General features: G+C 45.2%; 1 protein-coding gene across 2 annotated transcripts; it reads right to left on the reverse strand.

The window, feature by feature from the left end:
* Positions 1 to 3297: 3297 nt before the first annotated feature.
* On the reverse strand, positions 3298 to 11900 carry zgc:113279 (uncharacterized protein LOC553749 homolog). Of its 2 annotated transcripts, none has more exons than XM_037480501.2 (12): positions 11665 to 11900; positions 11203 to 11329; positions 10796 to 10887; positions 10385 to 10409; positions 10005 to 10051; positions 9488 to 9908; positions 8183 to 8423; positions 6789 to 6894; positions 6238 to 6384; positions 5252 to 5312; positions 4719 to 4882; positions 3298 to 3700 (listed from the first exon to the last, which is right to left on the reverse strand). In XM_037480501.2, exons 2-12 carry the CDS (start codon positions 11315 to 11317, stop codon positions 3668 to 3670), a joined length of 1452 nt encoding a protein of 483 aa, XP_037336398.2. In that variant the 5' UTR covers positions 11318 to 11329; positions 11665 to 11900; the 3' UTR covers positions 3298 to 3667. The 2 variants fall into 2 exon arrangements, with proteins under 2 accessions (XP_037336398.2, XP_037336390.2); XM_037480493.2 differs by lacking the exon at positions 11665 to 11900 and adding an exon at positions 11430 to 11587.
* Between the last annotated feature and the right edge of the window lie 7369 nt (positions 11901 to 19269).

The raw sequence follows: 19269 nt of genomic DNA on the forward strand, positions 1-19269 counted from the left end.
CGTCTCTGCCTCTGGAATGAACTTCACATTAACCAGTGAAACCTCCGCGGATGAGGTGAAGAGAACGAAGCCTCCACCCCCACCCCTCGTTTGCTTTCACATTGAAGCATCAGGGTCCAGGGGGGCGATTAGAGGAACACTAATTGGCGTCCCCCCCCCCCCCCCCCGCCCCCCCCACACGCACACACGCACACACACACACATTTCCACCCGGAGTGGTATCAAGCTCAACAGACAACATAAAGTTCACTATCTAATCTGCAGTTCTGCAGTATGTGCGTGTGTGTGTGCGTGTGCTGGCGTGCGTGTGTGTGTGAAATCTCCCGGTACCCCCCCCCCCCCCAGTCGGAGCCCTTTCATGTGCATGAGGCAACAAGCACACAATCGTTGCAGCAGCACAAGTTGAACTCAGAATAAAGAATTTTAAATGTGTTGATCCGGTTGGTTTTATTGTTTATTTATTTGTGTTGGTTTGACGGCTCGTGGTGCAGATGCGTCAGATTAATCATCATCGGTTCCATAAAGTTCTTCACTTTGACATCTGAGCAAAAGGAACATGACGCAACCCCGTGAAGTTGATGCAGAACGAGTTTCATCAAATAAATGAATCGATTATGAGTGAAAAAATCAACCAGCACGTCAAATGAAATGCAATAATGTTCATTTTAATAATCGATCCGTGGCCGACTTGAAACACACAATACTTCAAAAACACATGAAAATGACAGATGTCACGAATAATGTCCATGACCATGAATCATTTATGTGTATAAATGAAAATATTCAGATTTAAATGTAATATTTGTTTCCGGGGAGCTGTGAACATGAGCTGAAGGTTCCAAACTGACAGGTGGAGGTTTCAGATGTTTTTCACCAGCAGGTGGCGCTCTGAGCTCAGAGGAACATTTCTATAATATATAAACACATAAAGAGACTTGAAACACCTCCAAGAGACAGAAAGACCTTAAAGGAGACACAATATGATCCAGAAAGAGGTGTACGGATCGCCCCCCCCCCCATAGAAGAATGGGGAACCATTCACATCCAATGATGGGGAGGGTCCGACCCCCGGGGAGTGTGGAAGCAAACTGCACGTCCTGTGTAGGAGTAACTGAAGGAACACAGAATCAGCAACAAAACAACAAAACAACAAACAGACAAACAACCGACATCCTCACCGTTCACTGTCCTGGAGAAACAGGAAGTGATGCAACACACAGGACGTAGACCTCGAAACAACGACCTGCTAAATAAACTCCAAACACATCCTTCACCTTGTAAACAAACACCTCCAACCCCCCCCCCAAGGTCAAGCTGTTTTTCGATATAACTCCCACAGATTTTGTTATTCCCCCTCCTGAGTTCATTGGTGCATTGCATTGTGGGCCATCAAACCAAGGGCATCCCCATGGAAGTATTGCAGTATTAGACCCCCCCTGTCTCCCGTGTAAATAAACACAAGGCGGGGTCACGTTGTGTGTGCGGAGGGGGGTCGGGTGAAGGAGAGAGTGGAGGATGATACAACACATCCAAAAGGGAGTCAGTGGGTTGAGTTAAAGTACAAAGGCGGGGTCTGCTGAAGGTAACAAGGTAACAACCAGGTGTTCTCACGTGTACACCATGGGATCTGCTTCCACCCAACATGGCCGCCGCCTGGTGCCAGTAAATATCTGAAGACAAAAGGCCGTAATTACTGTCACGCTTTCTTTCTCTCAGTCTTACGAAACCAACCGAGTCACAGCGGCCTCCTCCACCTCCCACGCCTCCTCCGCCTCCTCCGCCTCCTCCGCCTCCCCCGCCTCCCACTCCGCGCCCGGTAGTCAGTGGTTTCACCTGTTTAGACACGGATCAAACACGGAATGTTCCAGCACTGCATTCCATATTTGATGTTTCTATTTCTTTATGATAAGATGATAGGATAAAACACATGAAATTACCGCTTCCCTCTGCTGCGTTATGAAGGTCGGACTGCGACTCGCATATTGGCGATAATAACGTTTTCTCCTCCAATATTCAGTAAAATATATAATCAGGACATCGCTAATGTTTCTCCAGTCTGTTATCATGTGACATTTAAAACAACCAATCAGTGCTTAGGTCTACAGGAGGAGGAGCAAGTAACGCTAGCAGCACAGCTAAAGGCTAACAGCTAACGGCTAACCGAAGGAGGTTCACTTGAACCTAAAATACAATGCGTTCAGGTTTAAAAAACATGAGAACTTTGAAGCGTGATCTGTTCAATCTGTAAAATGTGTTTATTGTGTTAAACTTAAATGAATCTACAGGCTTTTCCGGAAATATAAAATAGATGTGAATTTCTTAAAAATAGATATTTTACCATTCATAGCAAAGCAATCTTTTTTTTCAACTTACCTAAATATTGTGTTTTTGTGTTTAACACGAGACAAAGTCTGAAAATCCTCCTGGATTTTCTGCATGTTGGAAGCAATAAATTAAAACAGAAGTTTATTGATCTCCTTACGATGAAAAAATAAAAACACTTTCAAACAGAACTGTGATGACAAACAATACCCAACATCAATATTAGTTGATTACATTATGTATGTTCTGTAATATTCCAACAGCTAAAGGAAGAGTCTGATTGGCTGTTTGTGAACCTGTGACAAGGACTTACTGACTTTCACAGTCATCAAAGTATCGCACAAAAAATAACGTAACACAGAGCAGAGACACTTTTACCTTTGAAAATAGAATCCCAAAACCGGTGTGTTCATACTAAAACAATTTTAAAACCCCCTTTCTACTAAAAATTAAAATAAAACATGAGACAAAACATGCAGGTAAACAACTAATTGCACTTAGATTATATAATCCCCAACATTATAAAAATGTAAGATTTAATAAACAAAATGATGTCTCATTTACACACACACACATGTGTATGTATACTCATATACATACATACATACATACATATATACATACACACATATGTGTATTTTTATCCAAAACCCAATCAATGCATTTCCTACCAGCCTTGATCGTTTGACTTAGATAAGGATCTACATACAACATACGACTATTTTTCTAAAACCTTTACAAGGACTACACACCTATAAATATATATATTTATTAGTGCTGGACACTACGCAATGATTATTCAATACAGACGATAATTTTATCGCGTTTAAAAAATATTGTTTTGACCGTCTGTTCAAATCAGGAGTCTCAACCAATGAGAGCAATGAGATTGTTACAGGAATCTTTGTTGTTGAAATCTTTGTTATAGGAGTCTTTATTATTGGAATCTTAGTTATTGGAATCTTTGGTATTGGAAAGATAACTTCAAACAGTGGTGAGCATGACATAAATATTATATATAATAATAATAATAATAAAAAGTAAGCTGAGGGCTTATTATTTCAATTCTCATTGGATTTTGACAACTTCATCTCCGCGGACATACTGATGACAACATGTTACTGGAATGTAACAAACTATGGAGGTTTCACAGAAACCGACCGATGGGCATCTACAGTCTGTGTTCAGGCACTTCACCCCAAACACAAACGCAGATGCTTCACTTAAAACAGGTCAGAACTCGAGCTCGGAGGAGGCAACAACCATAATTATGGTCTCTCTCCATTTGAATTCGATCCTGAACCAACTCAGAACATTACTGTCGGGTCTCCAGGAAGCCGGGTGGTCAACCAAATCTAGGTTGCATACGCTGGCTCCCCTAAAAGAGAGAGGAAAACGCGTCATCAAAAGGTTCATGAAGACAAACAATACTCACTGAAGTCTGTATTGGGGGAAGAATCATCAGAGGAAAAACGTTTTATTTTAACTTTTACCCCCAAACATAAAATGCTAAAACTGTGTTGTGTTAAAATGTATTGGGGGCGGGGGTTGGAACAGTTGTCTCTCAAAGGTGAGAAATGAAGCTCGTGGAATAAAGCTCATCTGGGTATAAATAAGAATAGAAAGATTCAGTCTCCCATTGATTCCCATTTCGTTATCTCTGAAATGTTTTGCTGATATTTTAACTCGCTCGGTTTCATCATCTCAGCGATCTCGGATCTGGTTGGTCGTGGGTTTGGGTTGTGTAACTCAGGATCGGCACTACTGATGGCTCTTCCCCTTAAAGTGCAAGGGGACCTTGTGGGGTGGATTGAACCTGCGCTCCGTCGACTGAACTCCAGCAAACATTTTCGTAACAATCACACGTATCTCGTGACGAGACGCCACTCGCGGTGTCTCGTCCTCATCAAGGCGTCTCGCTCTGCAACGCATAGTTTCACCGGAGGAGATGTTTGAGTCTGGGGGCCAAGCCGCAGGCTTCGCCACAACAGCGAGTACTTTTAAAAGTAAACCTGTCAAGCCGAGCGGAAAAAGGGCCTTCGAGTCTATTCTTCTTCCTCATTATGTGAATTCCTCTGCGAGACACTTCAAAAGCATTCCAGCACTCCACAACAGCCACGAAGGCAAAAATGCTGAACTACAAACACGGAAACAAGGAATGTCTCGCGGCTACAACTGTAAAAGAAAAAAATTCCCGAACAAGAAGTAAGAGGACGCTCAGCAAACCTGTGTAAACATTAAATTACATTCTCTTCGAAATTAAGTTTTGAATTTAGCCCGCGCCCTCGATGAAGACCTCCATTGAATGGCACTTCCTTTCCAGCCATTAAAGCGTTAATTCAATAAATCAGACAGTTCCTACTGCATGCTTTTTGCCAGAAAAAACAGTGACGCACCATGGTGTGAAGGTAGCTGCTCATCTGCAGCAGACACTTCAGGGTCTCCATCATCTGCTCCTGGCGGAGCGAGTCCAGACAGGTCGGACGTGAGAGCTTACTGCTCTCCAGCTTACGGACGGCGGCTCGGAGAGCCACAGACGCACACTGGAAGACATTCATTCCTGAGAAAACACACACGCGGCACATTTTAGACACCTGAAACGGTTGAAGTGTGTGTTACATTTCCTTCGCTATGAAGCGGTTATCCCTCCTCGTTTGTTGGTGTGAGTTTGACGAGTCTGAACTCTACAAAGACCACAGTGGAGGAAATAGAAGGCTGGGGCTCTCCTCCTTTAGGGGCTTCAAAGAGAACATCCGTAATGGACTGAAGTGGCCTTCAGGGGTAAAAGTCAGAAAGGTAAAGAAAAGGAAATATCCCAAATATGTCCAAGGTTACCACTTCAGCTGATTCTCCGGTTCACACCTGTACAATCAATGTTTCATTGCTAATATTGCAGCCTAAGGGGTTTTAAAAAGGTAATCGCACTTACCAGAGTCATCGGTGGCTTCAACGTTGACATACACACCATCCAGCATCGCATTTTTCAGAACCTAAGGAACACGAACCACAGCTTGAAAGCGGTTCAGGTTTAAGGTTCTCCAGCTGAACACATCCTGAGCTGACGGAGAGTCCTTAAACCCGACTAAGTAAGTTCTTGGTGAGAAATATATATAAATCCATCATATATATGAAACCATATCTTGTATAAGTTTAGCTCATGATTTATTGGGAGGAACCAAACTTGCTGTAAAATTGGTCACTTGGCAACAGCATAAAGCTCAAAAAGAAAACAGAAACAGAATCCTGGTTTGATGAGATCACGGAGGCAGCAGACAACTAAACCGATTGTTAGTTTGGTCTATAATGGTTTCAAGAGACGTCTTCAAAATACTCATATTGACCAAGAGAATCCAAACGATACTCAGTAAAACAAATAGATCCTGACACTAGAGATGCGTTCGTCTGAAATGATTAATTCATGTCGTAAAGAGTTGCTTATTAGAGAAACTCTTGAAACCACCAGGTATACTCCTGTACTCCTCAAAAGCAGTGAAGCAGAATGACTGGTTGCGCAAGACGTTACGTGAAATTTAAAACAGAAGGGAGTGTGTTCGCTGGAATTTGGCACTGTAGTTTGAACACAACTCCAATACGGATGAATAACTCGTTAGTCCGGATGGATGGAAGCCATCGCTATGGGCCCAACACATTCTGACACACAGGAGACTCACGAGAACAGAACAGTTTGATGAGAGAGGAGATAAGAGAAGATTTTAGATAACTAGTTTTCTTGTTAGCGATGCTAGAAAGGTCGGCTCCAACAACCAACCTTTTATCTTCACTTTCATCCATTTCGTGCAGCATATAAGGTATTAACACTTTATCTTAGCAGCATTGGCAATGAGAAGGCCATTAGGACAAAGGGAAAAGCTTCCCTCCTTCATGTCCTCTGAAATACCACAAAGAGCCCCTAACCTCCAAGACTCTGACGTAGCCCTTCTCGGCACTGAGGTGGAGGCAGGTCTTTCCCGAATTGTTGGTCTCGTTGATGTTGGCCCCGAGGAGGATCAGATCCGCCACCATCAGGTGGTGGTTGTGCTCCGCCGCATGGAGGAGGGCGGTCTGCCAACAGGACATTTTAAATGAAGGATCGTTCCACTGCTGATATGCAGAAAGCCTCACTAATTTGAGGGAGCAATGCAACGTTTTATTTCCGTCACACACGCTGTAGGTGAGTCTATAATCAGCAGATGCAGGAAGGATTCGAGAGTACTTGATATCTAAATTGCATCACAAATTCCTTTACTGTTGTAAACTTGAAAGAAGGGGTCGCTGATTGGCTAATCGTTAAGTCCCCGGTGGCGCTCATTGGCTCAATTGCTTTTTAATTGAGGCCAATCAGTGGACTCGAGGAATCCAAAAATCCTGACTTTATCCTGTGAAAATTGTCAGAATTAGCGCAGAGGAGTTCTTCTTCATAGAGATCAGGAGATCGGACACCCGGACAATACACAAGCGTTGCTTACCATTCCGTCCGAGTCCTTGAGGTCCAGGCTGTTGAGGGCGGCCATTCTTTTTGCGATGGCGTAGCCCAGCGCCCTCTTTCCGACGCGCGCCACATTGTGGAGAGCTCTGGAGGAGACGAGAGACCATGTGTTAAGACTAGGGCTGTCAAAATAGCACGTTAATGGCGTTAATTAGCTGTTTGTTGTTAATTACGTCAATTTTTTTAACGCATTTCACGCATGCGCAGTGTGACAAATTATTCAGGTCAGTAAAGTGCCTCTTCCTCTAGGGAATGCACTTCATCCTATACAACACATTACTGTCACCTGCAGGCATATGTCAGGCCGTCAGGTTCAGCAAGTCGTTTGCGCCAGAGACCCGCACCCCCCCCCCAGCCCGTTCTCGCGCAGCAGAACAGAGAAGAAAAAAAGCTCCGCCCAGCAAAGCTTGCTGAGGTAGAGGAAAGACCACCGGAGAGACCCGTAATACTGTTCTGAAACATGCGGAGGAAGAGAAACCAATGCGATCTAAATCCTCCCAGGTATGGGAATATTTCACACTGAAATGGGGGGTGCTGGCGGATTTCTTTGCAGCGCCAGTCGTTCTAATCGCCGCGCTCGACTTCAAGGTGTAACCTTTATTATTTTTCGGTCTGAAACGGCGCGCCCAGTGACGGGTGGTGCAGCAATATTGGTGGAATCGGGAGAAAGGTCGGTCCGGGAGATTTTCGGGAGGGGCTTTGAAACATCGGGAGGGTTGACATGTCTGGTCATGTCTGGTCATCGCAGCCCTGGACCATCAGGAGCACAAACTCACAGCAGAGTGGGATAAACTGCAGAGGCTCGAGACCCTTCTAGAGCCATGCAGGGAAATCGGTCTGTAACTTATCAAATAACATTACTTTGATTATTTTCTGGAATTAATTTAAAAAAATCAAATATCAATAACATGTATTTATGTAAAAAATAATAATGATGATAATAATGATAATTATGTATCTGTGTCCTGTTATTTATCTTTAGTATGCATTTCAGAAAGAAAAAATGGTTAGGATTCAGGTGTGATTAATCATGATTAATCCACTGAAAATTCTAATTAATTTGATAAAAAATTTTAATCATTTGACAGCCCTAGTAAAGACGTGTGGCGGTTTAGTGCGGAAGATTCAGGACAACCGATGAGTGAAAGCTCATTACGTTTATGACGTGGACCCTCCCCCCCCCCCCCCCCCCCCCACCGAACACGAGTTTGTCTAAAACATTAAGGTCATTAATACATTAGGTCATCATCAGGATCTGTTTCCATCGATGGATCTCTTGGCGTCATTCATGACTGCGATTGCACGCCAGCTACTACGCTAGTTTTACAACACGCTTCCCGCTGTCCCGTGTCCACACAACGGCATCAAACTCACGCCCTGCCGCAGTGGTCGGGCGTCAGCAGCTCGGCGTCGGAGGATTCCCAGAGCCGGCTCTCCACCCAATGAAGCTGAGCCCAGAAGAAAGAGATGTTCTGGTCCGGGTCTTGGTCCTGGGCGTCGGCCCGCCCGCCCTCTCCGGCGCCAACGGGTTGGAGGAGAGGGGGGGGGGCCCACGGGTCCTCGGGAGAGGACTCGGGGCTGGTGATCACCCCGTCGGACGCGTCGCTCTGGTACTCTGAGAGGGAAGAGACGGCTTTTAGAAATTAATTATTTGTATTATTATATATTTTTAATCTTGACTGTGTATATTTTTCAGTCTTACGATTATAAGCTGTGTATGAGTAAAAGTATTTGCTTTTAGTTTTTAGGAACTATTAAAAACAATTCTAATCAGGGTTCGATATGACTTAGGACTCTTGGGGGGTCCCCTAAAATGTAACTATAAAATATACTGAAGACTACCTTGCTACACTATACAGTATATTGTATTGAATACATGTTTTTATACGTGGTTGTGATGTAGTGCTCACTTACGCTTTGTGATGCATTTTGTAGATTTTCAGCAATATGTTTGTGAATGTGCTGCTGTTAGCTGCCAGGTTGTTTGGCTTCATACACGTACAGCAAGAAACTCTTCTAATCATTACGTTACACTGGGTATCTAAGTTAGTTAATGCAACTTTTGATATAGGAACACCAACTCCAAATATTTTACTATAATAAGCAATTATTATGGAGATATAAACATAATCGAAGCACTTACAGCATAACAGGGATTTCACTTTTTGTGAGGCTTCATTTTTGCCGCGTTCAACAATAACCTACGTGTCTGCGTCACAGACCACAACAACTATCTGTGATGCTATTAGCTGCCCTGATTGCTGCCCAATCGCGCTAGGAAATAAAGGAATTATTGTTATGAATATAAAACGTCACTAAAGACCTTTTCACAATCATTTGTCGGGGACCCCCCAAAATTTAAAAATAAATTCTTATAGGGCGTCCCTAATGACTTATAGGGGGTCCGGGACCCCCCCAGACCCCCCTCATTTCGAACCCTGATTCTAATCATTATGACCGAATGATCCGCGTTGGGTAGCTGTTAGCGGTTTGCTGCTAACGGTCAGTTGCTAACACATGTTTCTCACTGAAGAACTACATTTTGCAGGATCAACTTTGAACACAACACGATAATGTTAGAATTTACCATTGTGTTACCGAATCGAGATTGAACACCCCCCCCCCTCCGGCTACCTGGCAAGAGCCTCAATGTTCCTAATGTTTGAACCTGCGACTCACCGGTCGGAGACCACCCTGCAGACATTGGAGACCAACCCTGGGACACTGGAGACACCGGGGCCCCCCCTGGAGACACTGAAGAGCACCCTGGAGACATTGGAGACCAACCCGGGGACACTGGAGACACCGGGGCCCCCCCTGGAGACACTGAAGAGCACCCTGGAGACATTGGAGACCAACCCGGGGACACTGGAGACACCGGGGCCCCCCCTGGAGACACTGAAGAGCACCCTGGAGACATTGGAGACCAACCCGGGGACACTGGAGACACGAGGGGCCGCCCTGGAGACACCTGAGACCCCCTCGGGTACCCCTGCAGATTGCGGGTCGGGGGGCGGCGGGCGGTGCCTGTCCATAGGTCCTCCTCCAGCACCTCCAGGATCATTGCCAACTCCTCCAGGCTTTTCGCAGAGCATTTTCTCTGCATGATGAAAAGAGGGCGAAGGAATGTGCTGTCAGTTGGGCCCTGACATGTGATTTATGGCCCGCCGCCATTCTCTTTCCCAGAAACACTCACCTTGCAGCTTCGCCGCACGGCACGCATCGGGACTTTTTTTCCGTCTCCTACGAAAGCAAGAGTTCAACAATCCGAAAAATAAAAGTAAACAACTCAAAAGTGAAATGTTCTTTCTGGGCTGCTTGGTAAAACAATAAGATGTTTCTCTTTTTTTTTAATCCAAGCTTCCTTTTTCCTTCACTACTGATTTCTTTTGTTGAACTGTTGCTCAGAGGATATTTGTTTCAGTCGATCAGCATTTTGTTTTCCATCTTATGAACTCAGTAAAGAACCTTTCTACAAAATAAGAGCATCAAACATACAGAGGAGTACTACATGTTTGAACAGCAGCTGACCAACAACAAAAGGAGGAACACAAGTGACACCTGGGTTTTACTCACCTTTAACCGATCCGCCGCAGATTTTCTGTTAAAAAACACCATGAATCAAATACATCATACATATGTACATGAATATAGATAGTGATACAATCAGGAAGTATTCTCATTTTTTAGAAAGTTTTTTAATTAGCACTGCTCAGTGAAAATGCTGAATGGTAAATGCCTGTACTTATGCTTTTCTAGTAATAATAATAAGAATACTTTAGTTGTAGATAGTGCTTTTTTAAAACAAAATTACTGGAAAATAAAACACTTGCTACAATCAAACAAATGAATCAGCATTGCATCGTCAATGTGATAGAAAGTTATATTTGCTCTTTTTTTCCTTTTCCGAATCCGATCAGTATGTTTTTTTGATCCGTCAGGGTTTGGTTCATCTTTAGTCAACAATGAAAAGACAACAACAAATACCTGGACGTCCCCGCCTTGGTCCACGCGGACCTTCCTCAGCAGATCCCTCACGGGCCTCCTGACCCGGACCCCCGCGTAGGCCTTCAAGGGACCTGCAGAGCAAACCAAGGCTTCAGGGTCAGAACCACATGATCTGTGACACCACCTCAGAGGGACACGTTGAATCATTCTTTGAAACAAAGAAGATCAAAGTCACGTTCTATGTGACAGGTTTTTCTTCATTCCTGATAAAAGAATGTTTTAAGTTTACAACTTGTGTCAAAATCTGTAGAAAGGTCAGAAGGTTTGTTGATTTTTGGGAGGTTGGGTTTTCAACATTTGTCTATATCTACATTCTCTATCTAAAATAAAAACACAAATAAATAAACCCAGATGAACCCAGAGTAACGCAGCAATAGGTCGCCTACCTGTTGGACCACGGCCCCTCGGTGTCTCGGCCGGTTCCGCCTCGCTGTCCCCGATTGGAGGAAAGCGTCCATCCCGTCTCTTATTTGGCTCCTTTTGTTTGCCTTGTCCTCTCATTTTTAGGACCCACTTGTTACCGAAAAAGAAAACTTTTTAATTAAAGAACAAACAACAAAATGAGACAAACCATGACTTTGTTTTGTAACATTTAAGAGTTTTAAATACTGACCCAGCTCTCGCTGCGAACGTGTCAGGACGGAGCTAAGCTAAGCTAAGCTACTAGCTCGGTGAGCCACTACACCTGTGTGAGGAGCACATCTAACCTGACAGCGACTGCACCAGCTGAGAAGAAGATCCCGCCCACTGGAGGGTGACTCATGCTCACGGAATTCTTCTTCTACAGAAGATGTTTGAACTCATGTAGCAGCAATGTACAGAATTAACAACAAGTATACTAAACTTACAATTTGAATTTGAAAAAAAGGTGGGGTACATAATGAATGAATACATTCCAGCCCGTCTCCTCATGCTCTCCTTATCTCCCTCGAGCGCATTGACATCCGTCACTTACAGAGTCGGACTGGTTTTTGTTAAAAGTCCACAATGATCCAAGCTGTTGAAGAAAGAGAGATATTGAGATACAATAACAATATACGTATTTTCATAGAATAATGAAAAACATATTTTTATAGATATATAATTATAATAACAAAAATGATAGTAACAATTATTATGATTCTGATCATGATTTATCAATATTGAATCTCTTATCTTTTCCTTCTGTCTCCCTTATGATGAAAGGATTTGTAATGAAGTATAAGATGAAGCTCGCTAAGCTTCGCCTGGAGGACACAACTGCCTGGTGGAATAAAATAAATCCTCCACGAGCCGCAACAAACCAAATAATGACAAAGAAATAAAACATGTTTAATCTCTTCTTCTTGTTGCGTCACATTCTCACGGAGCTCACTTTAAGATCTGCTGAAGATTGGAACATTTTAGCCCTTTGGCTCCATCTCGTGCTCCAGCATCTCCCCACGGGCGCTCGTGGACGCGTGTCCGCGCAGTGGCGAGCGCAAACCACCTGGTGGCGGAAGAGCACAAGAATAAAACCTCCGTTTATTTATTGTTCTGCAGTTTGTTGCGACAGAGATCCTCAGCTGCCCGTCTAAAAATCATTTTATTAACAAGAGGGTCTCCGTCAATGTGCACAAAAACCGTTAACATATTGTAATACTAAAATATGAGCTACAGTGTTTGTGTGTGTGTGTGTGTGTGTGTGTGTGTGTGTGTGTGTCTGAGGTCACATTGGTTCCTTCTGCAGAAACCGCTGAAGTCCCGCTCACGTTAATTAACGAGTTTCTGTGTGATCACTTTTACTGCAGCTCTCGGCTTCAGTGCTTCTCCTCTACGTGTGAGTTTCATTTAGTGAACCTATATTATTATTATTATATTGTTGTGTTCTCACATGAGCCGTCCCCATAGAAAGGCACAAAGTAACTGATGCCCCCCCCCCCCCTGTTCAATGTGTTTGCCTGTCTACCTATGACAGGTTGCTGTGCTGATGTGAGACTGAGATAAAGGCAGAAAGCACCTGGCAGTTTGCCTCAAGCCGCTGCCTTAGGGATAGAAAGGGAATTTCCCGAGTGCTGCTGTCACACGTTTCTTATTGTTTTAATTTATGTGACAGAACTGTCACGTCACCATTCCTATATGTTTTGTGCTTTTATTTTAGGTGTTACACTGTGGAAGAGGAAGTATGCTGATCTTCAGGAATAATGAAATGTACTCCGTTACAAATAAAAACGTAAAATCAGAAAAATGTATTTAAAAAAATCCTGCATATGGCCGTCGCCATCTTTTTTTTCTGCATCCAGTGAACAGGAAGTGAGCAAATATGGACGAGGAGGACATAGAGGCACCCTATATGGCTCTGGTAAAGACCTGTCAACCAGTAGCACCACCCTGAAGCTTCCCCTGCTTTACGCTTTTCGGCGACTCTCGCTTTTTTCACGTCAGTTTGGGTGACTTGTGTGGGGGGGTCTGATTATAATTTTGATTCGTTGTGTCGCGCAATTATTACGTCACTCACTGGGTGGCGGAGATGAGCCGAGACGACGCACAGGAAAGAGCAGCGGCGGCAGTTGTTGTTGAGTCACATGACGCAGACGTCTGTTCGAGTGAAGTCGTCCAAGGTGCGCGAGCATTTTGAATAAACTAAGATAAACTTAAATAAGCGCGTCAATGGCATAATATGCAAAGTGACGTGACGTGGCACGAGAGCACCACGGTGTCCTGTTGTGACGTTCGGAGCCTCCAGCAGCTTTTCTGATGCTGTTTACTCGTCATCCAGCTGATCAAGCTAGCGTTAGCTCGCTAATAACAGCAGCAAAGCAGTTAGCAAGACTAAAGACACGTTTTTTTTACTCGCCTTTTTCTGTTGTTTTGTATATATTTCGTGCTTTGTCCCATTTCAGTTATTGTTGACAAATATATTTGTATGTGTACTTTTTAATGCTGTCATATACGGTAGTCTAGTGCACATCTACTGTGGGTTATACGGTAGTTGATGTTATGTCTGTAAAGGGAGACACACGGTGATCCATTAAACTAAGAAGCCTCTAATGCATTTATTTACAAATGCTGTTTTAATTCATCTCATAGCACTCGGTTATTTCTTAGCTATATTTCGATGTGGTGTATACATTGACTTGCACTACAATGACGGTAATAATTGAATGAATAGGCTTTAAGTGAACATGTGTCTGAGTGTGTGCGTGTGTAGTAAAGAAGAGTTCTGAAGTTAAAAAAAATCCTGATACATTTTTCCTGTCGCCCCCTGCTGGTCACTACACAGAATGCAGCTTTAACTCATGAAGTACCACATCTCCCTCTGACATGAGGCACAGTAGAAGTTTTAAAGCTATGGTAGCTCATTTTTAAGGTAATTTAACGTTTCATTGTGAACTCGTTTGTGTGTTTAGTGAAGATCATTTAAAAAAATACAACTAACTCTCAAAATTACCAATTGAAGCTTCAGGGACCACATAAAGGAAACACTCCAGTGAAGTTCAACCACAAAGAACCCAATGAACGTGGAAATTGATGAATCACTTTTGGGGATTTTTTTTCGAGATGTGTTTCCTTACTTTAATCCTGCTTGACATCAACTTAAAAAGTCTGTAATGATTGAAAGGATCTCGGCGTTCATATTTGAATGAATGAGGTAAACATTAACCCGAACAATGAAGCCTTGTGATGGACTTCTGCTCGTTAGCGTGGACTTATGAACCCGCTCCTGTGAGGGAAGGCCTCCTCTCGCCTCCTCTCACCTCCTCTCGCCTCCTCTGGTCTTCTTTCACCCCCTGTCTTCTCCTCTCGCCTCCTCTCGTCTCCTCTCGCCTCCTCTCGCCTCCTCTGGTCTTCTCTCACCCCCTGTCTTCTCCTCTCGCCTCCTCTCGCCTCCTCTCGCCTCCTCTCGCCCCCTCTCGTCTCCTCTCGCCTCCTCTTGTCTCCTCTCGCCTCCTTTTGTCTCCTCTCACCCCCTGTCTTCTCCTCTCGCCTCCTCTCGTCTCCTCTCGCCTCCTCTCGCCTCCTCTCGTCTCTTCTCGCCTCCTCTCGCCTCCTCTCGCCCCCTCTTGCCTCCTCTCGCCTCCTCTCACCCCCTCTCTTCTCCTCTCGTCTTCTCTCACCCCCTGTCTTCTCCTCTCGCCTCCTCTCGCCTCCTCTCGCCTCCTCTCGCCTCCTCTCGCCCCCTCTCGTCTCCTCTCGCCTCCTCTTGTCTCCTCTCGCCTCCTTTTGTCTCCTCTCACCCCCTGTCTTCTCCTCTCGCCTCCTCTCGTCTCCTCTCGCCTCCTCTCGCCTCCTCTCGTCTCTTCTCGCCTCCTCTCGCCTCCTCTCGCCCCCTCTTGCCTCCTCTCGCCTCCTCTCACCCCCTCTCTTCTCCTCTCGTCTCCTCTCACCCCCTCTCTTCTCCTCTCGTCTCCTCTCACCCCCTGTCTTCTCCTCTCGCCTCCTCTCGTCTCCTCTCACCCCCTCTCGTCTCCTCTTTTCTCCTCTCGCCTTCTCTTACCCCCTGTCTTCTCCTCTCGCCTCCTCTCGTCTCCTCTCACCCCCTGTCTTCTCCTCTCGTCTCCTCTCGTCTCCTCTCGCCTCCTCTCACCCCCTCTCTTCTCCTCTCGTCTCCTCTCGCCTCCTCTCGCCTCCTCTCACCCCCTCTCTTCTCCTCTCGTCTCCTCTCGCCTCCTCTCGCCTCCTCTCGCCTCCTCTCGCCCCCTCTGTTCTCCTCTCGTCTCCTCTCACCCCCTGTCTTCTCCTCTCGCCTCCTCTCGTCTCCTCTCACCCCCTCTCGTCTCCTCTTTTCTCCTCTCGTCTCCTCTCACCCCCTGTCTTCTCCTCTCGTCTCCTCTCGCCTCCTCTCGCCTCCTCTCACCCCCTCTCTTCTCCTCTCGTCTCCTCTCGCCTCCTCTCGCCTCCTCTCACCCCCTCTCTTCTCCTCTCGTCTCCTCTCACCCCCTCTCTTCTCCTCTCGTCTCCTCTCACCCCCTGTCTTCTCCTCTCGCCTCCTCTCGTCTCCTCTCACCCCCTCTCTTCTCCTCTTGTCTCCTCTCGCCTCCTCTCGCCTGGTGTGTGTCGTTTATTCAGCGGAGGCAGCTGTGCAAGCACTGTGCACCGTTTCTTTTTCTTCTCTTTAAAGAGTTTCTTTTTTTCCAGGCGCTGGAAGCTGGGTCCTCTGCACAGGTGAAGGGCCTGCACACGTCTCCCTACTGACACGCAACAAACACGCCTGTGTGTGTGTGTGTGTGTGTGTGACAAGGGGAGAGAGAGAGAGTTTCAGTAAGTGAAATGTGAAATTGAAGCAACATCCCCCCCCCCCACCCCCTTGGAGAAGATTTATTTGCTCTGCAGGTCGAGGCGTGTTTTTGGGCCCTTTAAGGCTCGGCGTGTACACACAGGTCAAGAGGGAGCAGCGCTGCAGCCTGGCAAACACGCACACACACGCACACACACACACACACAACCTTTCTGCCCCAATCCTTTCACTTTCAGCCCAACCCCCCCCCCCCCGCCCCCCCCCACACCCCCCACCATCCCCTCTGTCCTGGACTCTCTGCTACGACGAACCACATTCCTTCATCCACTGCAGCGTGTGGCCTTAATAGCAGATTTGCACACACACATTAAACACAGACACACAAACGCAGACACACTTTCCCACACAGCGTGGGACGGGGAGGTTGAAGAAGGAGCAGCAAGAAGAAGGTTGACACAAAAGCAGAGTTTGCGACCTCTTGCTGACCTGTTTCAGTCGTGTTTCGAGTCACCTGAGCAACGTCAGTCCAATATTCATTCTCCTTTTGCTCTGGTTCTGGTCTCCACCAGCTCCTATAAAGTGGTGAGACTGACACAAAACAGTAAAGTTCTGTATTTAATGAAAATACAAATGTTTTTGCTATGATTGTCCAGTTTCTCTCTCTCTTAATGGCAATTTAAATCAGTGAGTCACACTTTTGTTTTATTTACCCTCAAGTTTAGACCACTACTTTAGGCTACGTTTTAAATTTGACTGCCATTAACCTAATTCCTGGTTTGATTGCAGCTCTCGAGTTTTGCATTGAGATTGAAAGCCCCAGGCCCCCAACAGCAGTGGAGGTCTATAAAAACAAAGGCAGCTTCTTTATGGGTTTATGGGGCCCTGTCGAAGGTTAACCTGTTGCCAAGCCCCGAAGGATTACGAAACAAACCGCTTCAGGGAAAATTCCAGGTGCTGAGTTATATCATCAGTCAGCGCTTTCCAGGAGTTATTTTATAAAACAACTATTAATTGTATAATTGAGTTAACCACAACGAAATAGATAGTTTGCCTTTGTTTACATGAACTAGAGTCAAACGCGGCTGCAGATTAAAGCCTGTTCTGAGGTGGAAATGGTTGTGGCCTGTTAGCGTGTGTTAGTGCATCTTAGCATGTCTGCTGGCGTATTTTAGTGCATGTTAGCCTGTCTGTTAGCGTGTGTTGGCGACTCCTCTGCTCCCATAGTCGTCTATGAGGAAATGACTCTACTTCTGTGTAGTGACCAGCAGGGGGCGACTCCTCTGCTCCCATAGACGTCTATGAGGAAATGACTCTACTTCTGTGTAGTGACCAGCAGGGGGCGACTCCTCTGCTCCCATAGACGTCTATGAGGAAATGACTCTACTTCTGTGTAGTGACCAGCAGGGGGCGACTCCTCTGCTCCCATAGACGTCTCTGAGGAAATGACTCTACTTCTCTCTTGATTTATTCCCTCAGTAAACATTGTAAACATGAGTTTATGGTCTAGACATCGCCGCTTTGTAAACCAGAGATACCATCTGAGTGTTACGCTCCGTTAAAACTAATGCAGTGACAGCAGTGAAAGGTTTGGGATCCTTTGGAGGACGGAGAAGGTTTCCAGCTGTTTCATTCTCCAGAAAACAGAAAGCACTGCTTTTTTCTCCGTGAGAACAACGTAACGCATGTTGTGAAAACGTACGTCTTTAGGGATCTATCTTATGTCTTTAAAGTTCAGTTAGACGATGATGGATCCTTGCGCTCTTGTGTTGTCATTTGTAGACTTTAGACAGATAGGAATCCAGGGACGGTCTGGGTCTGCAAAGCTTCTGATGGAAGCAGCAGCCTGAAGGGACAGAAGTGGTGAAAGTGGTGATGCTATCAGTGCTTACAGCCTGCGGCCCACAGGTCAAACTGACAAAGAGGCTCCCAGTGAGAGACAAGTGTTTCTGTCAAGGACAGATGGCTCCAAGTATCTCTCCACTTTTGTCCTTTTTTTTGGTATTAAGACACACTCTTGGAGCGTGTGCGCCCATGACAAACATGCATGCATTTGCTGAAGCAAATCCAGACCACACTCATTTTTAACAGCAATGGTGTCTGAGGGAACACCTCATTTCGAGCTGTCCCCTCTCTTTGCATCGGCATTAAATAATAACGGGACTCCACCACGGTCACATCGCTAAGCTAAAGGACGACTTGTGTTCTCATTTAGACTCTTTTCACGACTCACCAGTGTCTAATCGTTTTAAATCACACATCTTAACGTTGACGTCTCTTCATCTCCCCGAAATCGAACCAAAGACAACACCCTGACTTCACGAAGAGGAAGTGTAACAATGCCGAGTCATTTTCTGGTTTTAGGACTCAATCCACTACACCTCTTTTGGTCCAGACTTAAACACATCGTTTCCCCGAAGAAGCAGTTGTTTGTTCTCTCATTATCATCGATAACGTCGCTTTAAAGGAGAAATAAAATGAGCCCAACCAGCAAGTGGGAACATGAAAGGATGCGGTTGTGTCGCCTGCATCTCGGCTGGTGGTTTCTGAACGTTGCTGCTCAGTGGACCCTGAAGAACACGCAGGTGTTTCCCTGCCCCACCAACCAAGAGCCGTTTCAGCCTCGCGCTCAAATCCAGTCTGCAGACGTTGATTTGATGAAGTTCTTCTTCTGTTTGAGCGTTTAGAGCAAAAAAAGGTCAGCAGCTCAGAAGGAGGTGAAAATACACCTGAGAGTTTCTTGAAATACACCATAAAGCAAAACATTGTCATATTCATAGCAAAATCTAGAAAAAATGATTCATCATAGAGATCCCAAAAAAACTGTATGTTCGTGAATCATGAAGCAGAAAGAGAAAACTAAGTATTTTACCATCTTTATTCAACATAACTAAGTACTTATACATCTTTATTCAACATAACTAAGTACTTACATCTTTAATATGCTAAGCTGTGCTAACATGCTCCTTGCTCAAGCGCATTTTAAACCTTGATCCATACCTTCTTGATTTGATTGTAATGTTAATCATGTAGCAAATGAATCGATTTCATACGCGTCAACAAATGTTCTTGTTGACGGATCTGTGTGCGTTCGATCAAAGTCACGTAGTCAACTTCTTCTCAGAAGACCTTTTTGTGTGACTTTGCATGATGGGGGATGTGTGGTGAGCGAGCTGTGAAATCCCGAGGGGATGTCAGGCCTCTATAAACCCTGTCAGTAACTCGCCACTTTGATTTTCTACTGTTACACCATCTGATA

The sequence above is a fragment of the Pungitius pungitius genome, chromosome 3, assembly GCF_949316345.1.
Source record: "Pungitius pungitius chromosome 3, fPunPun2.1, whole genome shotgun sequence".
Lineage (NCBI taxonomy): Eukaryota > Metazoa > Chordata > Actinopteri > Perciformes > Gasterosteidae > Pungitius > Pungitius pungitius.

Bases quoted from the DNA above. Each gene is read 5' to 3' on its own strand.
- zgc:113279 (XM_037480501.2), bottom strand. From the start codon at position 11,317: ATGAGAGGACAAGGCAAACAAAAGGAGCCAAATAAGAGACGGGATGGA. The intron at 10,888-11,202 runs GTAGGCGACCTA...TTTGCTCTGCAG, and splicing joins GAGGGGCCGTGGTCCAACAG to GTCCCTTGAAGGCCTACGCG. The intron at 6,385-6,788 runs GTAAGCAACGCT...TCCTGTTGGCAG, and splicing joins TCAAGGACTCGGACGGAATG to ACCGCCCTCCTCCATGCGGC.